Source organism: Pungitius pungitius, chromosome 2 (assembly GCF_949316345.1).
Source record: "Pungitius pungitius chromosome 2, fPunPun2.1, whole genome shotgun sequence".
NCBI lineage: Eukaryota > Metazoa > Chordata > Actinopteri > Perciformes > Gasterosteidae > Pungitius > Pungitius pungitius.
In genome coordinates this window covers 11,389,767-11,413,076 of record NC_084901.1, presented here as the reverse complement: position 1 = coordinate 11,413,076, position 23,310 = coordinate 11,389,767, and the positions used below count along the sequence as shown (strand labels likewise).

The 23,310-nt window shown below is 42.5% G+C and overlaps 2 protein-coding genes across 2 annotated transcripts; both read right to left on the bottom strand.

Moving 5' to 3' along the window:
- Nucleotides 1–304: 304 nt before the first annotated feature.
- On the bottom strand, nt 305–6,127 carry LOC134107102 (NXPE family member 3-like). Its single transcript, XM_062558466.1, has 6 exons — nt 5,998–6,127; nt 4,740–5,183; nt 3,730–4,025; nt 2,297–2,364; nt 1,970–2,173; nt 305–1,887 (listed from the first exon to the last, which is right to left on the bottom strand). The coding sequence occupies exons 1-6, from the start codon at nt 6,094–6,096 to the stop codon at nt 1,334–1,336; spliced, it is 1,665 nt and encodes a 554-aa protein (XP_062414450.1). The 5' UTR covers nt 6,097–6,127; the 3' UTR covers nt 305–1,333.
- A 12,111-nt stretch (nt 6,128–18,238) lies between these two features.
- LOC134107079 (NXPE family member 3-like) lies at nt 18,239–22,413 on the bottom strand. Its single transcript, XM_062558373.1, has 5 exons — nt 22,180–22,413; nt 20,687–20,982; nt 19,208–19,275; nt 18,875–19,078; nt 18,239–18,792 (listed from the first exon to the last, which is right to left on the bottom strand). The coding sequence occupies exons 1-5, from the start codon at nt 22,411–22,413 to the stop codon at nt 18,239–18,241; spliced, it is 1,356 nt and encodes a 451-aa protein (XP_062414357.1).
- Between the last annotated feature and the right edge of the window lie 897 nt (nt 22,414–23,310).

Here is a 23,310-nt window from a genome sequence, read left to right as displayed (position 1 = left end):
TGTACAGTAAGTGGAACTAAAGTCAGCTTAGTTTCAGGTGCTGAGACGTATGTGTCCATGTGGTTATTTTGGAGAACACGTGTTGTCAATTGCGCGGACTTTAATGCAGGTGCCCATGCAACCTAATTACAAGAGAGCAGACATGGAGCTTCTGATCTGCAACGATCACTCTCATCCTGCCTTAATGTAACCATACTGGTAACAGAACTAGTGAGCGTGTGACTCCACTACAGAGCATCTTTTATCACTAATTCAAGTTTCTTTACAAATGTATTATAATTTGAGTAGTTTAATTTGAGTTAAGTATTTTATTTAAAGCCTGGTTAACTAATCTCCATGTTATATCACTGATTCAATAAACAAAATGTAATTTGTCTTAGTCACTTTCTTTTGAAAGAAGTCCATTTCTTTGCTGCTACCTCACTGTTTTTTCTCATGCGGGTTTAGCCTAATACCCCAGACAGAAAAGTGAAAATGATGGAGGATAACAATTACTTTTATTACCTGGCCTGTCTCGGTTCCTGCAGTAGGTCCAGGCCTGCCCTTTGACTATAAAAAGCAATGCTCACATTTTCTGTACAAGATGAAGAGCTAGAGCTAGCTTGAATTACTTTCTATTCCTGCACTACATCCAGGGTGACCATGACGGGCAAAGTGAAATCTCACTCCCGTCCAGATGAGAAGGGCTGACCAGAGGACCGGCTGGAGACCTGTGGGCTTCCACTGTTCAGTGGAGTAAGTGAGGGGGAAGCTTATTACTAACATTCAGAGACCGCAAAAGACAAAGAAAAACATGATGCTATTTGTCATAGCAAGGCTCCTGCAACATATTTCATTCAAAAAATACCATTTTCTAAATTATAATAACATGCGACCAATTGACCAATTGATTGAATATATAACATTGAGTCTCCTTTCTGTATTTCTGTATTTAAAAATCAAATTTTTAGCTTGAAATACATTTTCTAGTTGTATAAATTATTTCCGTATTTTGAATTTAATGTGCAACTCAGTTATGTAGTTAATTCTGCATAAATGAAATCTATTGAGTTTTGCCCATCTTGGAAAAGGGTTTCTTTCATCTAAGTTTTCTTCCTCTCCACAAAATATTCAGATTTGTGTAAAGTTTCTTATTCCGAAGCGAGGGTCTCGGGACAATCAATGATGCATGTGTGGAGATTGTAAAGGCCTTTTAGGGCAATTTGTGATTTAATCAGAGAATTGATGTGGTCTGAGCATTGATTGATGAATAAAACGCAGCACTTGCTGTAAACTAAGATAACCTTACAGAGTGTTAAAATACACAGTAGGCACCCCCCAAAAACACAAACATCTAACCGTGCTTTTGAGGACATACATAGGACAACATAGAGTTTACCATATTCTCAATAATGGGAGGTGGTGGGTGGAGGTCTAGCGGCAAGTGGTGGGCCAGGGTCATTTCCCAGGCATCGATCAGATGAACTTTCAGTCCTTTGAACATGGCTTTGAGCACCTTATCACACTGCAGCGAATACCAGTCGCTGTCCATTGGGGGCACTTTATCGTTCAAACTTCTTGAGTTTCCAGTCCGGACGATGACCAGCGTGCCTGGATTTGTGTCCAGCAGCTGCACCACCGCCCTACGGATGCTCTGAAGCCTCCTGATGTAGAAATCCATTGGGGAAGTGGTAAAGTGAGCCCAGATGCTAAGGACTACGACGTCGTTGGGGCCTGCGTCCAAGTCATCTAGCTCATTAGCAATGTAACGAAGCTCTCTGATTGGGATAGTGGGCCAAAGAAGAGGAGGACCGTGGCAGCGGAACCTCACCAAGATGTTGTTTTGATTGTCCAAAGACATAAAAGGTCCAACGTATCTGGGGTTGTGCAAGTCAAATTCCTTAAGACCTGAAAGTATGACATGGGTAAAATATTAAACTGCAGTCAAAACAAAATCAAACAATACCTAGAAATGCTTTGGATCAGCTACCTGGTAGAGCTGCGTTGAGAAATTCAAACCACTGCCTCACTGTGGAGTCTCCATACATGTGAACTGCTTTGCCTTTCAGACACTGCGTGATGGCAGATGTGTTAAATTGAGATACTGTGATGCCTCCTAGAGCTCGCCACACACCCTGGTAGTAATAACCAGATGGTAGAGATGTCACTGAGCTGCTCTTCACCTTGAGCTGACCTGAGAGGAAGATAATAAGGCTTGGTTTATCCCATTAAAAAACAAAACTAAGGTATAAAAGGTTATACCCAAGAGATTATATATATTGCTAACTAAAAATAATAACAATAAAATAAACAATACCATCCTCTGGCAACACAGTGATGTTGGAAGGTCCTGCAGCCTGAATGGAGACTTTCATGTTAACGCCACTGAAAAAGGCACCAAAAAAAACATGTCTAACAACTTTGTACAACAACTCAAATAAAAGTAAAGCATTTGACATCATTTAAAGTTAAATCTAGGAGAAAAAAAACATTGTATCAGTTATGCTGCTTTTAAAAAGATTTGTATATACTATTATTTAATTTTATTGTGTGACTACATTTCCATCCCCTTCACTTTCCTCCTTGGTTCCCGACCAGGTTCTCTCCGTAGTAAATAAACAATTCCTTGTCACCATCAACAGCACTCATACAGAGGGTCAGCATGATGTGATAAAAAAAAAAAAACATTATTTCAACGAACTTGTGTTAGTTGCAATGCCTTGGAACCACTTTAACAGTCGTTCCTGAGGGAGTTATTAAAACAAAGAACAGAGTTCTAACAATGTGGCATATCTCTGCGAGTCTCCCTAACCAACTTATAATATATAATGTCCACTAACTGAACAGACCTCTCCTATAAAACATTAATCTAAATGAAATCACTCCATCACTGAGGAAGAGAGCGGCCTTTTTTTCTGGGGGAGTGGCGAGCTAGTCCAGTAGGGCTCAATTGAGCCTGCGCTGGAGCGGGTTCAAGTATTTTAATTTGTTGCTAGGGTTACTCTTGTACAATAAATGCAATATTTTTACTGTACATTTGGAGATTTCTCCAAAGTAAAAGCCCCAGATCAGAAATTGTGTTTTGGAACACTCAAAAACAGGACTTTTACTTTGAAGAAATCTCTTTACAGTAAAAATCCTTCATATTTATTATGGTAGGGAAGAGGTCCTTAACACCCATGCATTAGTCATTTTCTGGAACTATAGAAATCTGTTTATTTCAGTTCAAATATGGAGAAATTATCTTTTTGAACTTGCAAAAATGACTTGATATGGGGCTTTTATTTGAGAAATCTCTAGAAATGTACAGTAAAAATATTGCATTTATTGTACAAGAGTATTCAGACTGGTCCCGAACCCACTTCAGTCATTGTCCAGAATATTTGATTAAATAGCTTTTATTCCGGTTACTTGCTCAATACCGTAATTATCAGCATACACATGCACTAAAATTAAAGCGTCGGCTGAGTCGACACGGATCAGTAGTAAAAAGGTATTATGCAGTTTGATGCATCAGAATGAGAGATTTGCTGTGGAAAGATACATTAGGTGCAAGCTCACAAAACATACACGTGAATAAAAGTAACCAACTGCATGATTCTTCTTGCACAGATAGTAAAACCTCCAAATGTGGAAATGGAGAGTGCAGTAGTGTTTGTATTATTTTAAAATCTTAAATTAATATAGGGTCAATGTTAACTCCCTGAGGTCACAAACCTCTAAGGCTCTCATGATTCTCTGTTCACTCACCTCTGAAAGAGCTTTTCCTCCTCGGCTGAGAGGTAATGATTGTATCCTGCCTTGAAGTGGTTGATCCTGGTATCACAGCTCAAGTTCTTTGGCTTGAAACAGAACCAAGGTTCGCCTGTACGAAGGTCAGTGTGGTTACACAAAGGCTGTTGGGTTGGCTGCAGGCAGACGTTACAGACGGTGGTTTCAGAGAGTGAGCCTGAGCGGTAGAGGCTCTTGTAGTAAATCCTGTCGGGATGTTGTCTGTTTATCCTGTTTAGCACAGTGACAGCTTCGCCAGGGTGAACCAAAGTCACCTGATTGGAAAGAGAACCAGAATTATTTTCACCACGTTAAAGCATTGAAGCTCCTCAATGTCTCAGCGCTATCAGTCCTACCCTGTAATTTCCACTTAATCAGTTAATTCTGTCCGGCTGCTATTCACATTCACCTCGTCAGCCCAATCACACTCATCTGTCTACCACACTCACTTCCTTCAGAATTTAAACACCTCACTCACTTGCTGACTGACCGTTCTCCACATTCATGCCAGACCTTACAGCACGTTCTTTTGGCTTGATTTCCTGTTGCTGACCCCGCCTGTCTTGGACTACCCTGTCTCGCCCCTGCCCCGGTACTTCAACCAGCCTTGTGTCGCCAAACACTTATTTTTTAGTGACTATTATATTAACAAGTACTCTGACTGGAACTACTAATACTGGAGTCTGTTGATTTGCACCTGGGTCCAAACCTTGCCTGTTACATTGAAATTTATAACGATTTATGTCTTCAAAAATCTTCACCAGATTGACGAAAGTCCATGATTTCAGGAAAATGATTCCCCTGAACACTGATTAGTGATTGTCAAATCAAAGCTCAACAACAATTTGGTCTAATATAGGTCAGTCAAGCTAGAAAGGTTTGCTTGGGAAGAATGTGGATTGGAAGGGACAGGGCTTTGTGAACAATGTATTATAATAATAAAAACACTTTGTGTATCAATTCATCCAACATCATGGTTTAAGCATCACCTCAACACGTGCGTCTCCTTCCCAGAGCAAAGAGAATACAGCAGAGTAGCTCCCATTCAGATGATCCACAACTTGCCCAGCCACACCTGCTTCAAGCTTCCGGTTGTGCAGACGGGCGGTCAGGAAGTCCCCCCCAGACTTCTTGGGACGACCTTGGAAGTCAAAGGTTTGTATCATAACCTCCAGCTGGTCCCCTACATGCCACTGCCCCCCTTTCCTCCCTGGGAGGATGGTGAAGGTGCTGTGGGCTGGATCAGTTGTCTGCTCCAAGGAATTAGGAGATGGTAAAAGTGGATTTTCAGGCCGAGCAATGGAGTCTAGTATGAGGCGTTCCTCCAAAGCATCCTGGGGGGACCGTGGCTGGAAGGTGCAGAATCTGTGATTAACAATACGATGAGGAGAGACTCGTGGCATGATGATGGTGGAGTTGACTTCAGGCTGAAACTGACAGGGGGTCGAAAGAGAGAAGGTGTCAAAATACACTTGCACTGAAAAATCTGCCATATAAATTAAAAACGCAAACATTCCAATAACTATTTCCTAATAATTGACCCATGGGACGGTTTTTGGACAGGTTTTGCTTTCTCTTTTGCACAAGCCTAGATTGTATATGTTTTCTGGGATATTCAGAAAGATAATAAATAAAGTACTGTTTAGTATCCACCTCAGTTTTTACAATGATTCCAGTTTAACTTTCACACTCACCATGTCACTTTCTTGACTACCCACCCTCATGCCTTCCCAGTGTGCTGATGCAGCTCCCCACTTGTGTCTTGTTGACGCACCCTCCCCTTGTGTACATAAGTGAAGTGCTCTCTGTTGTTCGTCTTGTACTGATTGTCATGGGTGCCAGCACCTTTATGCCCTCCCAAGCCTAGTAAGTGGTTTAATGATAAAGTTTACTACATTATCTGGATTTTGGCTCTGCCTGACCCTCTTAAACTTCTGCCTTGAACTATTTTTTGTACCGGACCTTGCCTGTCATTGACTAAATACATGAATAGAACCTGGGACTTCTACTTCAGTCTAAAGAGTTGTGCACTGGAGTCCTCCTGTGGCTATGCTTGTCAGTTATAGAATAGTGCTAGTTTCATCCTTGCAAAAGCTGCTGCTGTCAGCAAGTCAAGGTGCAGGATTGAGGGAAAACACAATTCAAATCAAATTCCTTTTTTTATTTAAACACATTTTAAAACCGTCACAAAACCTGACTAATATTAAATAATTGAAACAAGGTCCTCCCTTCAAAAAAAGGTCTTACTTGCAGAATGTCCATTTGATGTAGCACAAAGATCAAGGCATAGACCATCACAAAGAGGAAGATGATGCTGAAATCCCGTCTTGTACATGTGGTCTTCATGGTGGCAAGTCTTCAACTTTTAGCAAAGCACTTACTCTGAAACAGTGTAAAAAGAAAGTTATACTAAAATAAAAACGGGCTGTCAATAGATAAAAAAATAATAACAACAATCACGAATAATGAATTTAAAAATGTTAGTACATTAGTACTAACATGAATATTTTATCATTACAGATTACTTTTTACTTCTACGCCTTACATTTTCACGCAAATTTCTGTACTTCCTACTCCTTACATTTTAAAAATGGCCTTGTTACTACTATTTAATTACAGCTTTTCATCATTCAAAAACACACACACACAAAAAAACCTATCCAGATAAATTGCGCCATGCGAATGGAGCGAGTGATGGCGGTTGTGAAAAGTTTTTTTCTAACTTTATTGAGAATCTGGCACAACACAGCAGCTTGCAACTAGCGCAGCATCTTAAATAAAGTGATGTATGTCCTGATACAAGGCTTTAGAAATAAACAAGGCTTTAGAAATAAACACAAAGTGTAGCGACATGTATTCAAACAAACAGTCGCTGGGAGGCTAAGTTATGGGTGTAGCGGATTGTGACACGCTGTACCAAAGAAAAAGTCCGCTCCGATCCGATGATGTGTTTTGACAGGTTTATTGAAATATTAGTCCAACATAATCCGGTATGCCTTGTAGGAGCCATATTCATTTGGTATTTAATTTAATTTTGCTCTGTGCCACTAGGGGGCTGTATATGCTTTGTGGCTCAGCTGACCTCGGATCAGCCCAGGTTGGCCATTTAACCTGCAGGAATCCCAGACACAGGTGTTGCTAATTTGGGAAGCAAACAGTTTTCGATTGTGCCAGTGTGCGTGTGTGCCTTTGTGGTGAGCAATGCGGTTTGTTATTTTGGAGTAAATGTATTATGAGCAAAAGTGTGCCGCTGTATGATATTTGCATGTAAAATAAACATGCAAAATAATTGTAACCATCAAAGAACTCTCCGTTTTTGCTGTGTGCGAGCGCACCGGGCGCACGTCTGAACCTATCCGCCTTATTGGTAACCAGTACTAGACTTCGTTTAGGACTTCGTCAGTACACTTTAGGTCGAAAACTGCTTCGACTTGGATAACTATTCATCGAGACGACGTGGACCTGTTAAACTGTGGATTAACGGAGTTCGTTTGGAAACCACGGATGTGAGGTGGGCAAAATGTTTGGAGTTGCCGATGGTTGAGTGAAGCTGCACCGGAGCGAGCTGCAGGGGCGGAAATACCAGCATCAGCTGACCGGGACAACATTCATCAAAGCCGGCCAACGCTCGACTGGGGTATGTGGTGATCAGCGCTGATATTATGAATGGCCATGGTAATTTGTGTGCACACATTCGCGTAAATCCAATGCATTGGTAGCAAACGCGCAACCGTCTAAAAATAACTTTACGCGTCTAGACGAGTTGTTGCGCAACACAAACAATTTTGCGGGCTTGCCAATTCACTTTGCGTGGTCATTATGGCCGAAGAGCAAAAGGGCCAACTGGGACTTGAGACTGAACTTGTGGGTGCAGGGGTAAAATCTGTAACTAAAAAACGTGTGGTTAAATTAACACCCAAAGCTTTGTTGGAAAAAATAAGCATTTTAGAAAAGGAAAGAAAGTCTAAATTTTGTAAACTGTCGAATGCAAAGGAATCTATTGCTAAATTGATGGGTGATAAAGAGAATGTAAGTGAGGTTGAAAATGAATTTAACATGTTTAATGAGTTGAGTGGCAAAATACAGCAGGTGCATACATCTTTATTGGGTTTATTGCCTGCTGATGAAGCAAGCAAACATGAAATATGGTACCAGGCTAAAATGTTGAATATCCATGAGTTTATTGTGGGTACAAATCAATGGTTGTATGACATTAAAGGATGTCCAGCCACCAAAGTAGGTGATGATGATGATGATGATGATGATTTGCCAGGTCAAACTGAAATTCAAGCTGAGCAAACTGAAACTGTGCAAAGTCAAAATGTAATTGGACCAACAGAAAAACACACAGTTGTTGACAACACTTTAAAGGAGCATGAAATGGATGGTCCTCAAACCGTTGCTGGCAATGCTGGAAGTGGAAATGAGGCCGATGCCAGCAATGGAATTGGAGTTGCTGGTGGAAAGGATGAGGAAGAGGAAGATCAGATTCAACCTCATGATAGCATTTCAAATGTGCAGTCAAGGCACCATGGCTCAAAGGGCGGATCCTCAAGCAGCAGATCCTCCACTTCTTCAGCCAGATGCAGGGCGAAGGCGGAACAGGCCGCACTCATGGCTCGAGCTGCCGCTTTAAAGGATAAGCATGCATTGGAGGAGCAGGAGCTCATCTTGAGGAGAAAAAGGGAGCAACAGGAGCTCATCTTGAGGAGAAAAAGGGAGCAACAGGAGCTCATCTTGAGGAGAAAAAGGGAGCAACTCGAGCTGGACACTGAGATAGCTGCCACTTCTGCTAAGCTAGCAGTGCTACAGGCTGGTAGCAGCGTCCATTCAAGGCAATCTAATGGAATGGCTTCCTACATCAGGAAAGGGGCTAGACCTAAGCTCCCGTGCACCCCTTTCAATCCACAAGCCTCGATATTTGTGTCTCAGTCCTCACAGCAACACACATCTCTACCACTACAAAGCAATGCTTCACAAGTAGCCATGCCAACTATCATGCCAAAGCCAACCGTCATTCAAGGCTCTCAACCCCCTCCGTTACAAGCAAAGACAACCTTCAGTCAAGGATTTCAACCCACTCTAAGCCAACAAGTGTTTCAACCCCTGCAAGGCCAAAATCAGACAACAGATCTCTATAATCTGCTGCAACAGCAGAATGACATAACAGCTCTCCTTGTTCAAATGCAAACCTCGCAACTGCTGCCACGCCGAGAAATTCCAATTTACGATGGAGATCCTCTAAGGTTCAATACATTTATGAAGCCGTTTGAGCACTGCGTGGAAGCAAAGACCAGCTGTAAAGGAGACTGTTTGTACTACCTTGAGCAATTTACTAGGGGGCAGCCAAGAGACATTGTGCGCAGCTGCCTTCATATGACTGCAGATAAAGGATTTGCCGTTGCTAAAAAATTGCTCAAAGAGCACTTTGGAAATGAGTTTAACATAACAGCGGCCTACATGGAGAAGGTCACAGGATGGCCAACTATCAAAGCTGAGGACCCCAAAGCGCTGAAAGCTTATGGACTTTTCCTCCGTGAGTGTTCTAACGCTATGGATGATCTTCAGTACTTGGAAGAACTTAACATGCCAGCAAACATCAAGATTCTGAGTCAGAAGCTTCCTTATAAACTCAGAGACAGGTGGAGAGCAAAGACATGTGAGATACTGGAGAAAACTGGTCGAAGAGCACAATTCTCAGACATTGTGAAGTACATCGAGCGCCAGGTCAGAATCACTTCAGATCCAGTCTTTGGTGACATACAGGACACTTCACCTGTTATCAAAGGCGCTACCAAAGCAAGCAAGTTACCGGTGAAACAACAGCTGAGAAGAAACAGCTTTGCAACACAGGTGGTCATTGAGGATGGATACAAAGCAGATGCCCACAAGATTGAGGATGGATGCAGCAAACCAGATGGTAACAAGAAGGAAAAGGCTCAGAACAAAATGACATCCTTTGCTAAGACTGATTCTATTTCCTGCCTTTATTGTGCTGCTGGTAATCATGTTTTGGAACAATGTTTTAAACTGGGAAGAAAGACACACAGGGAGAAACTGGACTATCTAAAGGAGAAAGGTCTGTGTTTCAGTTGCTTGTGCACAGGACACTTAAGCAAGAATTGCGACAGGCGCATAATATGCAACAAGTGTAACCGAACGCATCCCAGTGTTTTGCACATAGAGAAGGAAAGGATTACTCCGAAAGCTCAGAAGGATGGCGAGCAGAAGAATACTGACAAGTCAAATACTTCAGACAGTTGTACAACATCCTCCGCTTGTGGTCTTACAGGGGCTGGCCACTGCAATGGAATTCTTCCCATTTTGCCTGTTAAGGTGAAGTGCTCAAAGGGAAACAAAATTATTGAAACCAATGCTTTTCTGGACCCAGGGAGTACAGGAACTTTCTGCACCAGGAAGCTCATTGACAAGTTGAACGTGGAAGGACGCAAATTCAAAATTCATATCCGCACTTTGGGCCATAATAACGCAGTAGAAAGCTCTGTTGTTGACAGTCTGGAGATTTCAGGTATAACTGGTGAGTGCTTCTATCCACTTCCCAAAGTGTGTACCCAGAAAGAGATGCCTGTCTCTACAGCCAACATAATCAGCGAAAGGGAGCTGAGAAAATGGCCTTATTTAGATGATGTTAAAATTCCTCGCATAAACGCTGATGTTGACCTGTTAATTGGCACAAACGCCTCCAAGTTGATGGAGCCTTGGAAGGTGATTAACAGTCGCGATGGTGAAGATGGACCCTACGCGATCAAAACCCTACTGGTGTGGGTAATAAATGGTCCGTTACGGGGAAGTAGCGACTGTGGAAGGGAACACCCTTCCGTTTATGCCAACAGAATTGCCATTGACAGAATTGAAGAACTGTTAACTAGCCAGTACAATTATGACTTCAATGAGCGAGCTTCTGCAGAACAGGAAGAAATGTCAAGGGAAGAAAAGAAATTTGTGGAGAAAATGGAAAGCTCTTTTCAGCTTCAGAATGGACACTACGTGTTTCAAATGCCTTTCAAAGAGATGTTTCTATGCCTAACAACCTCTGTGTTGCCATGCAACGTGTTCGTGGGCTGAAAAGGAGACTTCAGAAAGATGCTAGCTTTCATGAGGAGTACAACAACTTTCTTGCTGATGTCATTGGCAATGGCTATGCCGAAGAAGTACCGAAGCATCAGTTGGAAACGCCAACAGGAAAGGTGTGGTATATCCCGCACCACGGCGTGTACCATCCACGGAAGGGAAAGCAACGGGTGGTGTTTGACTGTGAAGTCCAAGGGATCTCTCTCAACAGTCAGCTTTTGCAAGGACCGAACCTCACCAGCTCGTTAGTTGGAGTTCTTGTGAGGTTCAGGGAGGAACAAGTGGCCATAAAGGCTATGTTCCACCAGGTTAAAGTGGCAGAGGAACACTGGTACTACTTAAGATTCTTATGGTGGGCTCAAGGTACCCTGGAACAAGATCTTGTAGAGCATCGCATGACTGTCCATTTATTTGGAGCGGTTTCATCACCCAGTGTTGCCTGCCTTGCTCTTAGAAAGACCGCTGAAGACAATCAGGCCAACTTTTCAACAGAAGTGATTGAAACAGTCAACCGAAACTTCTATATGTAAGCGAGAACTGCTATGGTACAGCTACTTACCTTAGGATGCAGAACATGGATGGGAGGGTTCATGTTGCTTTCTTATTTGGCAAAGCCAGAGTGTCCCCCCTGAAGCCTGTCACCATTCCCCGGCTGGAGCTCACTGCTGCTGTTGTAGCAGTACGAGTGGACAAGATGTTTCAATCAGAGCTCCAGCTTCCACTGAAGAACACTTGCTTTTGGACTGACAGCACATCAGTTCTTACGTACATAAAAAATGAGGACCGAAGATTTCACACCTTTGTAGCAAACAGGGTAACCACCATCAGGGACAACTCTGAAGTTGATCAGTGGATACGTTCCCACATCTCTCAACCCTGCTGACGATGCTTCACGTGGATTGAAGGCAGAAGATCTTGTGAAGCAAAGATGGATAGAAGGCCCGGAATTCCTACGGGAACCTGAAGAAACATGGCCAACATTTCCCATGGATTCAAGTGTCACTGCCGACGACCCAGAAGTAAAGCGAAGTCTGACGGTCAATGCAACACTTGTTGACAGCAACGCCACATCACAACTGATTACCCATTTCTCTGATTGGCAAAGATTGAAGGTTGCAGTTGCATGGCTCATTAAGCTGAAGGGAACTCTGCTCAAACTAAGGATGAAAAGAAAAGAGTTAGAGTGTGCAAACACCAGTGCTACTGGAGCAGCCAGGGTTGATGTGCAAAAGGAGATGCAAGCTTTCTCAACATCACTTGGGAACCAGAAGGTGACACTGGAAGATCTCTTGGAGGCTGAGACCTCCATAATCGCTTTTTGCCAGCAAGAGAGATTTCCCACTGAATTTGCTGCACTAACCTCTGGCAAGCCACACGTGCCAAGAAGTAGCAGCATCCTCAAATTAGATCCAGTTCTAAAAGGAGGACTTCTTCGAGTTGGGGGACGGTTGAATAAGGCAGCAATCCCTGAGGACGTTAAACACCCCCTCATCTTGTCAAAAAACCAACACATCTCCGACCTCATCCTCCATCATGTCCATTTGCAGCTTGGACATGGAGGCAGAAATCATGTTCTTTCTGCTATAAGGAGAAAATACTGGATCACAAGTGGACCTACTGCAGTGAGGAAGATTATATCAAGATGCCTCATCTGTAAGCTCCATGGTAGGAAAACCGCTGAGCAAAAAATGGCCGACCTGCCAGAGGACCGAGTGGTTCCTGATCTTCCGCCATTTACTAACGTTGGCGTAGATTACTTTGGGCCAGTTGATGTGAAAAGAGGGCGTAGCATCGTGAAAAGGTATGGAGTAGTATTTACTTGCATGACAAGCAGGGCCGTGCACCTAGAAGTGGCCTATTCTCTGGACACAGACTCATGCATCAACGCGTTGCGAAGGTTTATCTGTCGAAGAGGACAAGTCTCGCACTTGAGATCCGACAATGGCACCAACTTTGTGGGTGCAGAAAAGGAGCTGCGAGAAGCCTTAACCTCTTTGAATCATGACCACATTGAAAAGGCCTTGTCCAAGAAGGGAATCAAGTGGAGCTTTAACCCTCCAGGTGGGTCACATCACGGTGGTGCTTGGGAGCGCATGATACGGATGATCAGGAAGATTTTGTGCTCCGTGCTCCGTCAGCAAGCCTTGGATGACGAAGGGTTCCATACTGTGCTCTGTGAGGCTGAAGCTATGCTCAACGATCGCCCTATCACAAGGCTGTCAGAAGACCCCAACGACATTGAGGCGTTGACGCCAAACCATCTGCTACTCCTCAAAGGGAAACCAGTTCTCCCACCAGGACTGTTCAACAAAGAGGATGTTTACACAAGGAGAAGGTGGAAACAAACAGTACATCTTGGATCTCTTTTGGAAGAGGTGGATCCGCGAATACTTTCCACTTTTACAGGAGCGTCAAAAATGGAACCAGGAAAAGGAGTTTTCTTCCTGGAGAGGTTGCGGACTCCACAGCACCACGTGGATCATGGATACTAGGAAGAGTCCTAGAAACCTTCCCTGATAAGAGAGGTCTGGTACGTGTGGTTCGTTTGAAGATCAAGACAAACATCATTGAACGACCCATAACCAAAATATGCTTGCTTAATGAAACGAAAGAGCAATTGGTTCTATTGGTAACCATTTTATTTTGTGTTGTGTTCATGGCTCTTTTGATTTGTGGTAATTGCTCTGGCATACGCAATTAGGGGTTGGAGTGTAGGAGTCATATTCATTTGGTATTATTTAATTTAATTTTGCTCTGTGCCACTAGGGGGCTGTATATGCTTTGTGGCTCAGCTGACCTCGGATCAGCCCAGGTAGGCCATTTAACCTGCAGGAATCCCAGACACAGGTGTTGCTAATTTGGGAAGCAAACAGTTTGATTGTGCCAGTGTGCGTGTGTGCCTTTGTGGTGAGCATTGCGGTTTGTTATTTTGGAGTAAATGTATTATGAGCAAAAGTGTGCCGCTGTATGATATTTGCATGTAAAATAAACATGCAAAATAATTGTAACCATCAAAGAACTCTCCGTTTTTGCTGTGTTGTGAGTACTAGACGACGTTTAGGACTTCGTCAGTACATGCATAACGTGCTTAAAGTAAAGACAAATCACAACGTAGTAAACAACAGCGTAGCAAACAGCGGCGTAGCAACAATAGCGCAGCAGCAATAGCGTAGCAACAAAAGCGACAATAGCGGTCAACAAAAATTCGGCGTCCCAGTCACTCACCCTCTCTCTCTTTTCCCCTACTTCCGTCTGTGCCTGCTATTATAATCCGTTAAAAGGTTACCGCCCCCAATTACGGTGATATGCAATTAACAAAACCAACAAAATATAAACAACCCAAGTGTCCCAAATATAAACCATTAAACTATTCCACTTTATTATATACGTTCTTTCTAATATAAGATGTTAATCACCTTCGTGGCTCCTACACAAAGGGATTCTGTATTTGCTCATGAAGCCTGAAAAAACAGGTTATTTGGCCAGTGTTTCGATAACTGGCTGCTACCAATTCAGTGTTTCCCCATCATCATAACAGGGGTACGGCCCCCGCCCCGGAAAAAGTCAGACTTTTTCTCCCCCCCCTCCCCCATGAAGTTGTAAACCTAGGGGAGACAATGCAGTATACCTAATCAATGGGAACAACGTGTGTGTGTGTACGTCCTCCGTCCTCATATCATTAAGCGGTCACTGGAAAATGGGTCCTTGTTTTATTCTATAAGTTATATAATACATCCCTATTGTTTTAGTGTTGCCATGTCTCTCTGAATATCGCTATGTTTTCATCATCCCAACGGCCGGTGGCATGATAAGGAATCGAAACGATCTGAAGGCACCTTCTGATAATATGGCGGACTGACATGTTCTGTGAGTGAAGTTACACATTAAGCAAAAAGCATGAGTTGATACTTTTAAACCCTACTATTTATACTTCTACGTGAGTAATGAATGTGAATACTGTTACGTTCTGCCTCCCCAGGAGGGGAGTGGGATCCACCCCACTGCTTGACGGACTGTTGGAAGTATGACAGAAATGTTTTCTGTTGTGTTGCTCCTCATCAAAATCAACAGTGTGAGTTCATTCTACAGTTGAACCCTGCACAGGGTTGTCCTGCTCCATTGGGGATAAGTGTTGGCCATTTAGAAGAACAACAAAGGCCGTCTTGTAGTACTGCAGGTGACACTCTGAGGACATGATGGCCAGAACACATTACACTTGTTTTTGTAAAATAAAATCAAGTGCAGCAGATGGTGATCGACTTGCTATGAGCATAGGTGCATGAATTTGGATCTGTAATATAATTCAGAAAATAAACTTGAGTGACCACGGGCTAATATCATATCATATTAGTGGCAAATAAAATCAACACATGTTAATTTAGCATCAGGAAAGACAAGTGTGAGATTTATGGAAACATATTTTACGTTAAAACACTTCATGCATAGCGATTGTGTGCGTATGTAAACGCTGTGGCAACAGGATGGTGACGTTTTACTTAGGTCATCTGAAAGCTGCTGACATTTCTAAACTGACTTCTGCTGTTTAACTTGATGAGAGTACCTGTAGCACCTGAAAAGGTAAACCCTCCGGAGACATAACTTAACTAGTGTTACCTGGTGTAAGGCTTCAAGATGACCCCTTGCTGTGGAGCCCCTGCTTAGCAGAGTGTTGTGGAATAATTCAATAAAACTAGTTCGGGAGAAGAGAATGATTTGTTTCAAAGTTTGTCTAATAGGAAAAACAGGGTCTTGATGAATGATCAAAGTTGTAAAAAAGTCCATTTATTGCTTTCAAGCAGGAGGTCAAATACACAAGCACGTATTACAGTGCTCTGTGGAGATGGCCTCTCCGAACAGTTAAAAACACTGAGCTTTTATACACACACATGAAGGCCATCCTTAGTGGCAGGTATAAAAAATTGCAAACCTTGAGAAAGTTGAGATAAGAACCACGGTTAAGATGGTGTTGTCACGTAGGGGAGTGCTGGAGCAGGTTGCGGGTGGAAGAAGGCAGGACTCAGACGCAGGCTTCTCAGAAAACGGTGCTCTTTATTCCAAGACAGGAGACGACGTGCGCCAACAACGGGTGACATTGATAATGACGCGACAAAGGACAACAGGCACACAGGGCTTAAATACACAAGGGAGGTGCAGGTGATTGGACACAGGTGGAGACAATCACACAATCACAAGACAAGGCAGGAAGTGGAGTTAACCCAGGACCACAAGGAACACGAAACTTCAAACTAAAAAAGGAAGAGGGACCAAACCGTGACAGGTGTTTCTTTGTCCGAGCATTTGTGTGAAAATATGTTTGATTGCCCTCTTTTCTTCGTACACAGCTGAAAATGGAAACTTTTTAAATCACCCTGCTTTTCGCACATTACTTCAATTCAGACATTTATCACTCTTTTAGCATTACACTATGTTTACATATTTGACCATTACAAGAGTCAGATGGTGGATCCTTACCTTTGCAGGTAGGAAATCTTTTCATGTCATGCCAAAAGCGCTCATCAAGTACAAAAACTGCACCAAATGTTAAATGTTAAATATTTAGAAATGGAATGTTCAATTTTAGCCAGAAAATCATGGAGAACGACTGAAGGACCAATGTGTAATGGGTCAATGCATGTTGCAACAGGAATGAAATATTCTCTTCATTTTTGCTTAAATGCATCAATATTTCCAAATTTGTCTCAAAAACTGCGAAAAACCAATGGGGCCTTGCAAAAAAAAGACAAACATTGTCCGATTCATTGATCCTCAGATATTCGTTTAAATGCACCTGGGCATCAATATTTCCAAGCCTGGATGAAAGTGATGAAGTAAATGTTCTTGTACAGTAAACTAAAGTCAGCTTAGTTCCAGGTGCTGAGACATATGTTTCCATGTGGTTATTTTGGAGAACATGTGATGTGATGTAATATATGGTATTGTGTAAACTTACCGCATATGCACCTTCTCCTTAAAATATAACTAACTAAATAACTAATGTTTTTCTACATGCAGATTTAGCTAAATGTCCCAGACAGAAAAGTGAAAATGATAACATAAATTTACTGGCATTTCTTAGTCTGGAGGATGTGAGATATATGTTCCTGTTTGTGTGTCTTTTATATTATTTTTTTAGAAAAACAAAATTGTGGCAACGTAGGAAAAAAATGCTGGGCTTCGTATGACCATATCTGGGAAACATGCGGACTGGGGAATGGAGAAGTGTGATAAGTGTGAGGATGTCAGGGCAGAGGCGGCAGCATGACACTAACGGTACAGTTTGCATCATATCGCACCTAAAAAGGCAGAATGGGCAAGTAACCGTTATAGCACACCTAATAAGGAAGAATGGAGAAGTACAAAAAACTTGTGTGATGACCGCATAAAACGAGATTGAGATATTATAAAAGAGGTCAGTCTGACAGCTGACAAACTGTGCGTGCTTAGGGTCTTCAGGTATATCTCCAGGAATTGCATCGGAAATCCCCAAAACGACTTCAAGAAATGAAGCTTAGGCGAAAATTCATTCAGGAAGACTGGACAGGCGTTGCCATTCCCGGTAGGCTTCCTCTCTCCATGGGGGCACACGGCCAGCTGATTAGGGGTGGGGTCAGGTAGTACCAGCCAACCAGATGTGGGTGATGTTACCGTAAACCAATTGCATCAGTGCTGGCAAACGTTAAAAGACTGTTCTCTCTCTCTGCTGTCAGTTGTCATTTCAGCGTGCACCAAAGGTGACCCGCCACCACCCCTGACACCTCCAATCTACAGCAGTACCTGGCACATCAGGAAATTGGAGCAACTTATTCTCTACCACCATCACCAGTGTCTGGACTCCTGAAGGGGGACACTTTGACCACTAAAAAGCAATGCTCAAATGTTCTGTACAAGATGGAGTGCAGACTAGTTTAACTACTTTCTATTCCTGCACTACATCCTGGGTGACCATGACGACAAAAGTCAATCGCTCACTCCTGTCCAGATGAGAAGGGCTGACCAGAGGACCGGCTGGAGTCATGTGGGCGTCCACGGTTCAGTGGAGTAAGTGAGGAAGAAGCTTGTTACTGACATTTACAGACAGCAACAGACATGACATGTGATACTATTTGTCCTAGCTAACCTCCCCCAACATATTTCATTCAATTAATACCATTTGTAGAAGATGAAGCCTGCCTGAATCTTTTCTAGATTATAATAACATGCAACCGATTGTTCCTAAGCGAGCGTCGCGGGACAATCAATGTTGTATCTGTGGAGATTGTAAAGGCCTTTTAGGGCAATTTGTGATGTGGTCTGAGCATTTATTGATAAGGAATAAAATGAAACACTTGCTGGAAATTCTGAGATAACCATATAATGTGCTCAAATACACCCTCTGCACCCCCCAAAACACAAACATCTAACCATGCTTTTGAGGACATACATAGGACAACATAGAGTTGACCATATTCTCTATAATGGGACGTGGTGGGTGAAGGTCATGCGGCAGGTGGTGGGCCAGGGTCATTTCCCAGGCATCGATCAGATGAACTTTCTGTCCTTTGAACATGGCTTTGAGCACCTTATCAAACTGCAGTGAAAGCCAGTCGCTGTTGATTAGGGAAAGTTGAAGGGTCAAAGCTCTGGAGTTTGCAGTCCGGATAATGACCAGTGTGCCTGGATTGGTGTCCAGCAGCTGCACCACCGCCCTACGGATGCTCTGTAGCCTCCTGATGTAGAAATCCATTGGGGAAGTGGTAAAGTGAGCCCAGATGCTAAGGACTACGACAGTGTTAGGGCCTGCGTCCAAGTCATCTAGCTCATTAGCAATGTAACGAAGCTCTCTGGTTGGGGTAGGGGGCCAATAAATAGGAGGACCGTGGCAGCGGTACGTCACCAAGATGTTGTTTTCATTGTCCAAGGACATAAAAGGTCCAACGTCGCTCCGGCTGTGTAAGTCAAATTTCTTAAGACCTGAAAGTATGACATTGGTAAAATATTAAATTGCAGTCAAAACAAAATCAAACAATACCTAGAAACGCTTTGGATCAGCTACCTGGTAGAGCTGCGTTGAGAAATTCAAACCACTGCCTCACTGTGGAGTCTCCATACATGTGGACTGCTTTGCCTTTCAGACACTGCGTGATGGCAGATGTGTTAAATTGAGATACTGTGGGGCCTCCCAGTGCTCGCCACACACCCTGGTAGTAATAACCAGATGGTAGAGATGTCACAGAGCTGCTCTTCACCTTCAGCTGACCTGAGAGGAACATAATAAGGCTTGGATTATCCCAATAAAAAACAAAACTAAGGTATAAAGGTTGAAGCTTTAATAGGCTATCCTTATACCCGAGAGATTAGATATAACTAAAAATCTTGAAAATTATACCATCTTCTGGCAACACAGCAAGGTTAGAAGGTCCTGTAGCCTGAATGGAGACTTTCAGGTTAACACCACTAAAGAAGCGGGGGGGAAAAAAACATGTCTGAAAACTCAAAAAAAGTAAAGCATTTGAAATAATTTAATTAAAGTTAAATCTAGAAAAAACAACCACTATAACAAAATTCTCAAAGGTGTTTCAAAATTGCATGAGTTATGCTGCTTTTATCAAGATTTTTATATACTCTTTTTATTTTATTTTACTGTGTGATTACATTCTGTGACTACATTTCCATCCACTTCGTCTTCATCCCCTTCACTTTCCTCTTTCGTTCCCTTGTCTCGGTACCAGGTTCTCACCTTAGTAACCTCTGCCCATCCAGTGGCTGCCTGCATTCGTTTCCAAACATTGGTACTTTGGTAACGTGCGGCCAACAGATGAGCAGCAGGGCCAACATCCTTCTTGTGGCATTGGCAAACAATGGCAGGTCTGTGGCAAGTCACAGACTTGTTATTTCTTGCCACTGCCACAAAGAGGATCTCGCTGTCTCTCCAGATCAGGACCCTATTCCTCAAACGTGGTTCAACTAAGTCATCAAATAAGCCAGCTCAAATTAACAAGATAATTGATATTGGACAATTTTTGGTACCTCAAAAGGTGGATCAATGCTCAAACAATCTTGTTAGGATAATTGCACGTGCACGCAGCTGATCACCAAAACCAGGATTATTTAACAGTACAACACCAAATAAACTTAAAGGAAGAGCCTATTTTTTTCCTCCAGTGACAAGCAGGGCATTGTGAACGCATATGACTTCCGAAGAGGGCCAAAATTTAGGGTTTTGGGACAAAGGATGTTGCATGTGTACAGACTGTAAAACCTGAGGCAAATTTGTTATTTTGGGCTATAGAAAATAAAATTAATTGATTAATCTTCGCAAAAACTGATACCGCCCCCGCTGCAAGAACTACAAGCCCGTCAAAGTATTGGAACGTGTAACTCGTTGTGGACCAGTAATAATTAAAATAATCAAAAGGCATCATTTAAGTTTTTCCAAGTGTTGGAAAATGTGTAGGCTCATTTTAATTGTCTGACCACTTTAAACAATTAGTCTATATGTTGTTTTTGGATTTGTTGCTGTGGTGATTTTGGCAAACTTGCTTCGTGGAACCAAAAAGCCTGATCTATCATCTTATCCTGAAAATGATCCGATATAACTCGGTTTAGACACGTTCGAGGAACAGAGCCCAGGTCCTGTCTACATCCAGAACACGGTCAAGCCTCACATCACCGCCCACTCACTCCGCTCTGCGCAAGCTAACAAAACGTAAACATGAACAAACCCGGATAGTAAAACTTCCAAATGTGGAAATGGAGAGTAAAGTAGTGTTTGTATTATTTTTAAATCTTAAATTAATATAGGGTCAATGTTAACTCTCTGGGGTCACAAATCTCAAAAGCCTCTCATGATTCTCCGTTCACTCACCTCTGAAAGAGCTTCTCCTCCTCGGCTAGCAGGTTATGCTTGAATGCTAACTTGACGTGGTTGATCCTGGTATCACAGTTCAGGTTCTTTGGCTTGTAGCAGAACCAAGGTTCGCCTGTTCGGAGGTCAGTGTGGTTACACACAGGCTGTTGGGTTGGCTGCAGGCAGACGTTACAGATGGTGGTTTCAGACAGTGAGCCTGAGCGGTAGAGGCTCTTGAAGTAACTTCTGTCACGCTGTTCTCTGTTCAGCCTGTTCAGTATTGTGACAGCTTCACTAGGGTGAACGAAAGTCACCTAATTGGAAAGACAACCAGAGTACTCAAATTAGAAGAAATTAAACAACGCTTTTGAATGAAATTAAAAGGTATAGTCTGTTACAAATGGACTTGGAGCATTACAATTACAAGCTGAGTATTGACAGTACAAAAAGTGAACGTTAACAGGCATACCAACAGTAAGATAGAGAGGGAAGACTTTGTGATCAATCATTGAGAAAATATTTTTTTTTGCCGAGCTACACATTACAACAATATACATCCTTACCACTAGTAAAGACGGGAAGGTACGAAAGGTCGAGATCAAGGACACACAAACAGGAGTGACTAAACTCTTTCTTAGGCCTGTTTCAGAGATAGTGCTTCTTCTCCCCCCAGAGGCCCAGTGAAGCGAACTGTCTAGGATTTATTGGGTGGCGTGTGTTAACGCCAGGAGGGGAGTGTTTTGTTACAAACAAATCTATGTCTAAGTGAGTCAACAATACGGCTCAGAACTGCCTTTCGTAGTAGTTGTTTTTTCTCTATCCAGTTGAGTCTGCCTGCATTCTATTCTTTTTGATAGCATTGTTGGTATGTATTGAATTGTTTTATTGTTCATTATCTCAGATTATTATTTGTGTGATGTTTAGTTTGGATATTTTGTGCTGATGACAAGACAATACATTTTGTTTGTGTTACTATGTCTTTTGTGTGTTTTAGTTTGACTCTTTTCCTAATTTCAATAAACCTGTGGACAACGAAGGACCGTCTTCAGAGTGGTGATGTTGGGAAAGAGTTCATCTAACTGCCAAGGTGTATCGGAGCGTATATACCCAGTGTCAACTGTTCTTAATCTCCTTTCTATCAAATTTATTGCTTTCAGCCAACCTATTGGAAACAGAATAATATCATTTAATAATAATCCACTGTGGTGGCGGGCGTGGTTTCAGCTCGGCTGCAGAAAATACAAAATAAAACATCATTCTGCACGACCAAGGTCTCGAGTCGCTTTGTCCGGAGCCCGAACAACCCACTTCACTTACATCCACTTTATATATTATCTATTAGGTTATTAGTAAAATATTTTCTATTAGTGTTGCAGAGTGAGATGTAATTTGACTAGGTTTAGTAATAATAGGATATAAGCTTCTGCTGTACATTGCATCAATGAATTTCTCTATCGGTGTTAGTTAGGATTCAGAAAATCTATGTTGTAATCGCCACAGAGAAAAGTTACCTTTTGCTCGTTGTTTGTAGCCATACTCTCCATCACCTCCTTGAACTTCTCTATGCTATTGTTTGGAGCCCGGTATGCGCAGCTGACAATAATGTTCTTCCATTTCCCCATATAAATTTCGATGGTAATACATTCAAACTTTTCGTTGAACTGATTTTCCGTGTAGTAGTCACAATTTCTCCCATTGTTGAAGGAGTTACTCTCTGGATCTGTGTCTGAATCTAAGTCAAACATATTGTCAGTTGAAGTCTTGCACCATCGTTTACTGTAACTTCCCAAATGTCATATAAACACTCTCCCTCCGTCTTACACACTGTCATCCCTCCATTCACCCACATCCATATTCTCAGTTGTATTCTTACACACCCTTTTCTTGCCACATCTAGTATCACTAATATGTCATAAAAACACTCAACCGCAGTCACACACCCTGTCATCCATCCTTTCACTCGGTCACCAAATCCACAACTCATGCCTACGAGCCTCACAGTCTGGTTTTGTCCCCATAACCGCAGAAAGGTGGCGAAAAAAGCAGCAATGATACGGAAACCTAAGGCAAATGCAACACCAGATAGAAATCCACTGCAGGGGACAACATCTCCATGAAAACACAACATCCATTATTATTAGAAAAGATAATGTCACTATTTGATGTTTTACCATTTCATGTCCAATTATTGAACAGTAAAAAAAATGTTCTCGCCTTGCCGAATGATGGGTTTGTCATACCTCAGAAAGGCATCGTCCCCCCTCTCTTTGGCTTCTTTCACTTAAGGCAAAAGTTCCTTCCTTTTCTGTCTCACAGTCTCTGGATAGTCCTCATTTATGAAAATACTCGTCCCCTTCAGTTTTTTAGCATTCCTAAGCACCGTGTCTCTGTTCTTTATTCTATGGAATCTCACAATGACTGGACGTGGTCTGCCCTGAGTGCCATCGCTGGAGATGTTCACCTTTCCGGCACGCAATGCCTGTTCCACTCCCTCCCTATTCATGGAGCTACCAGCTTGCTTAACGTTTAAATGACACTCTCCTGCTCACTCACTGTCAGACTCAGACACCTGCTGCACCTTCTCCTCTGCTGCCTGCGAGCCGCAAGCTCACAAAATATAATATATTTTTGTATTCTGTTTT

Bases quoted from the DNA above. Each gene is read 5' to 3' on its own strand.
- LOC134107102 (XM_062558466.1), bottom strand. From the start codon at position 6,096: ATGAAGACCACATGTACAAGACGGGATTTCAGCATCATCTTCCTCTTT. The intron at 5,184-5,997 runs GTAAGACCTTTT...ACCCCCTGTCAG, and splicing joins ATCAAATGGACATTCTGCAA to TTTCAGCCTGAAGTCAACTC. The intron at 1,888-1,969 runs GTAGCTGATCCA...TCATACTTTCAG, and splicing joins TCTCAACGCAGCTCTACCAG to GTCTTAAGGAATTTGACTTG.
- LOC134107079 (XM_062558373.1), bottom strand. From the start codon at position 22,413: ATGTTTGACTTAGATTCAGACACAGATCCAGAGAGTAACTCCTTCAAC. The intron at 20,983-22,179 runs GTAACTTTTCTC...CTTTCCAATTAG, and splicing joins CTACAAACAACGAGCAAAAG to GTGACTTTCGTTCACCCTAG. The intron at 19,276-20,686 runs GTGAGTGAACGG...CCGCTTCTTTAG, and splicing joins GAGGAGAAGCTCTTTCAGAG to TGGTGTTAACCTGAAAGTCT.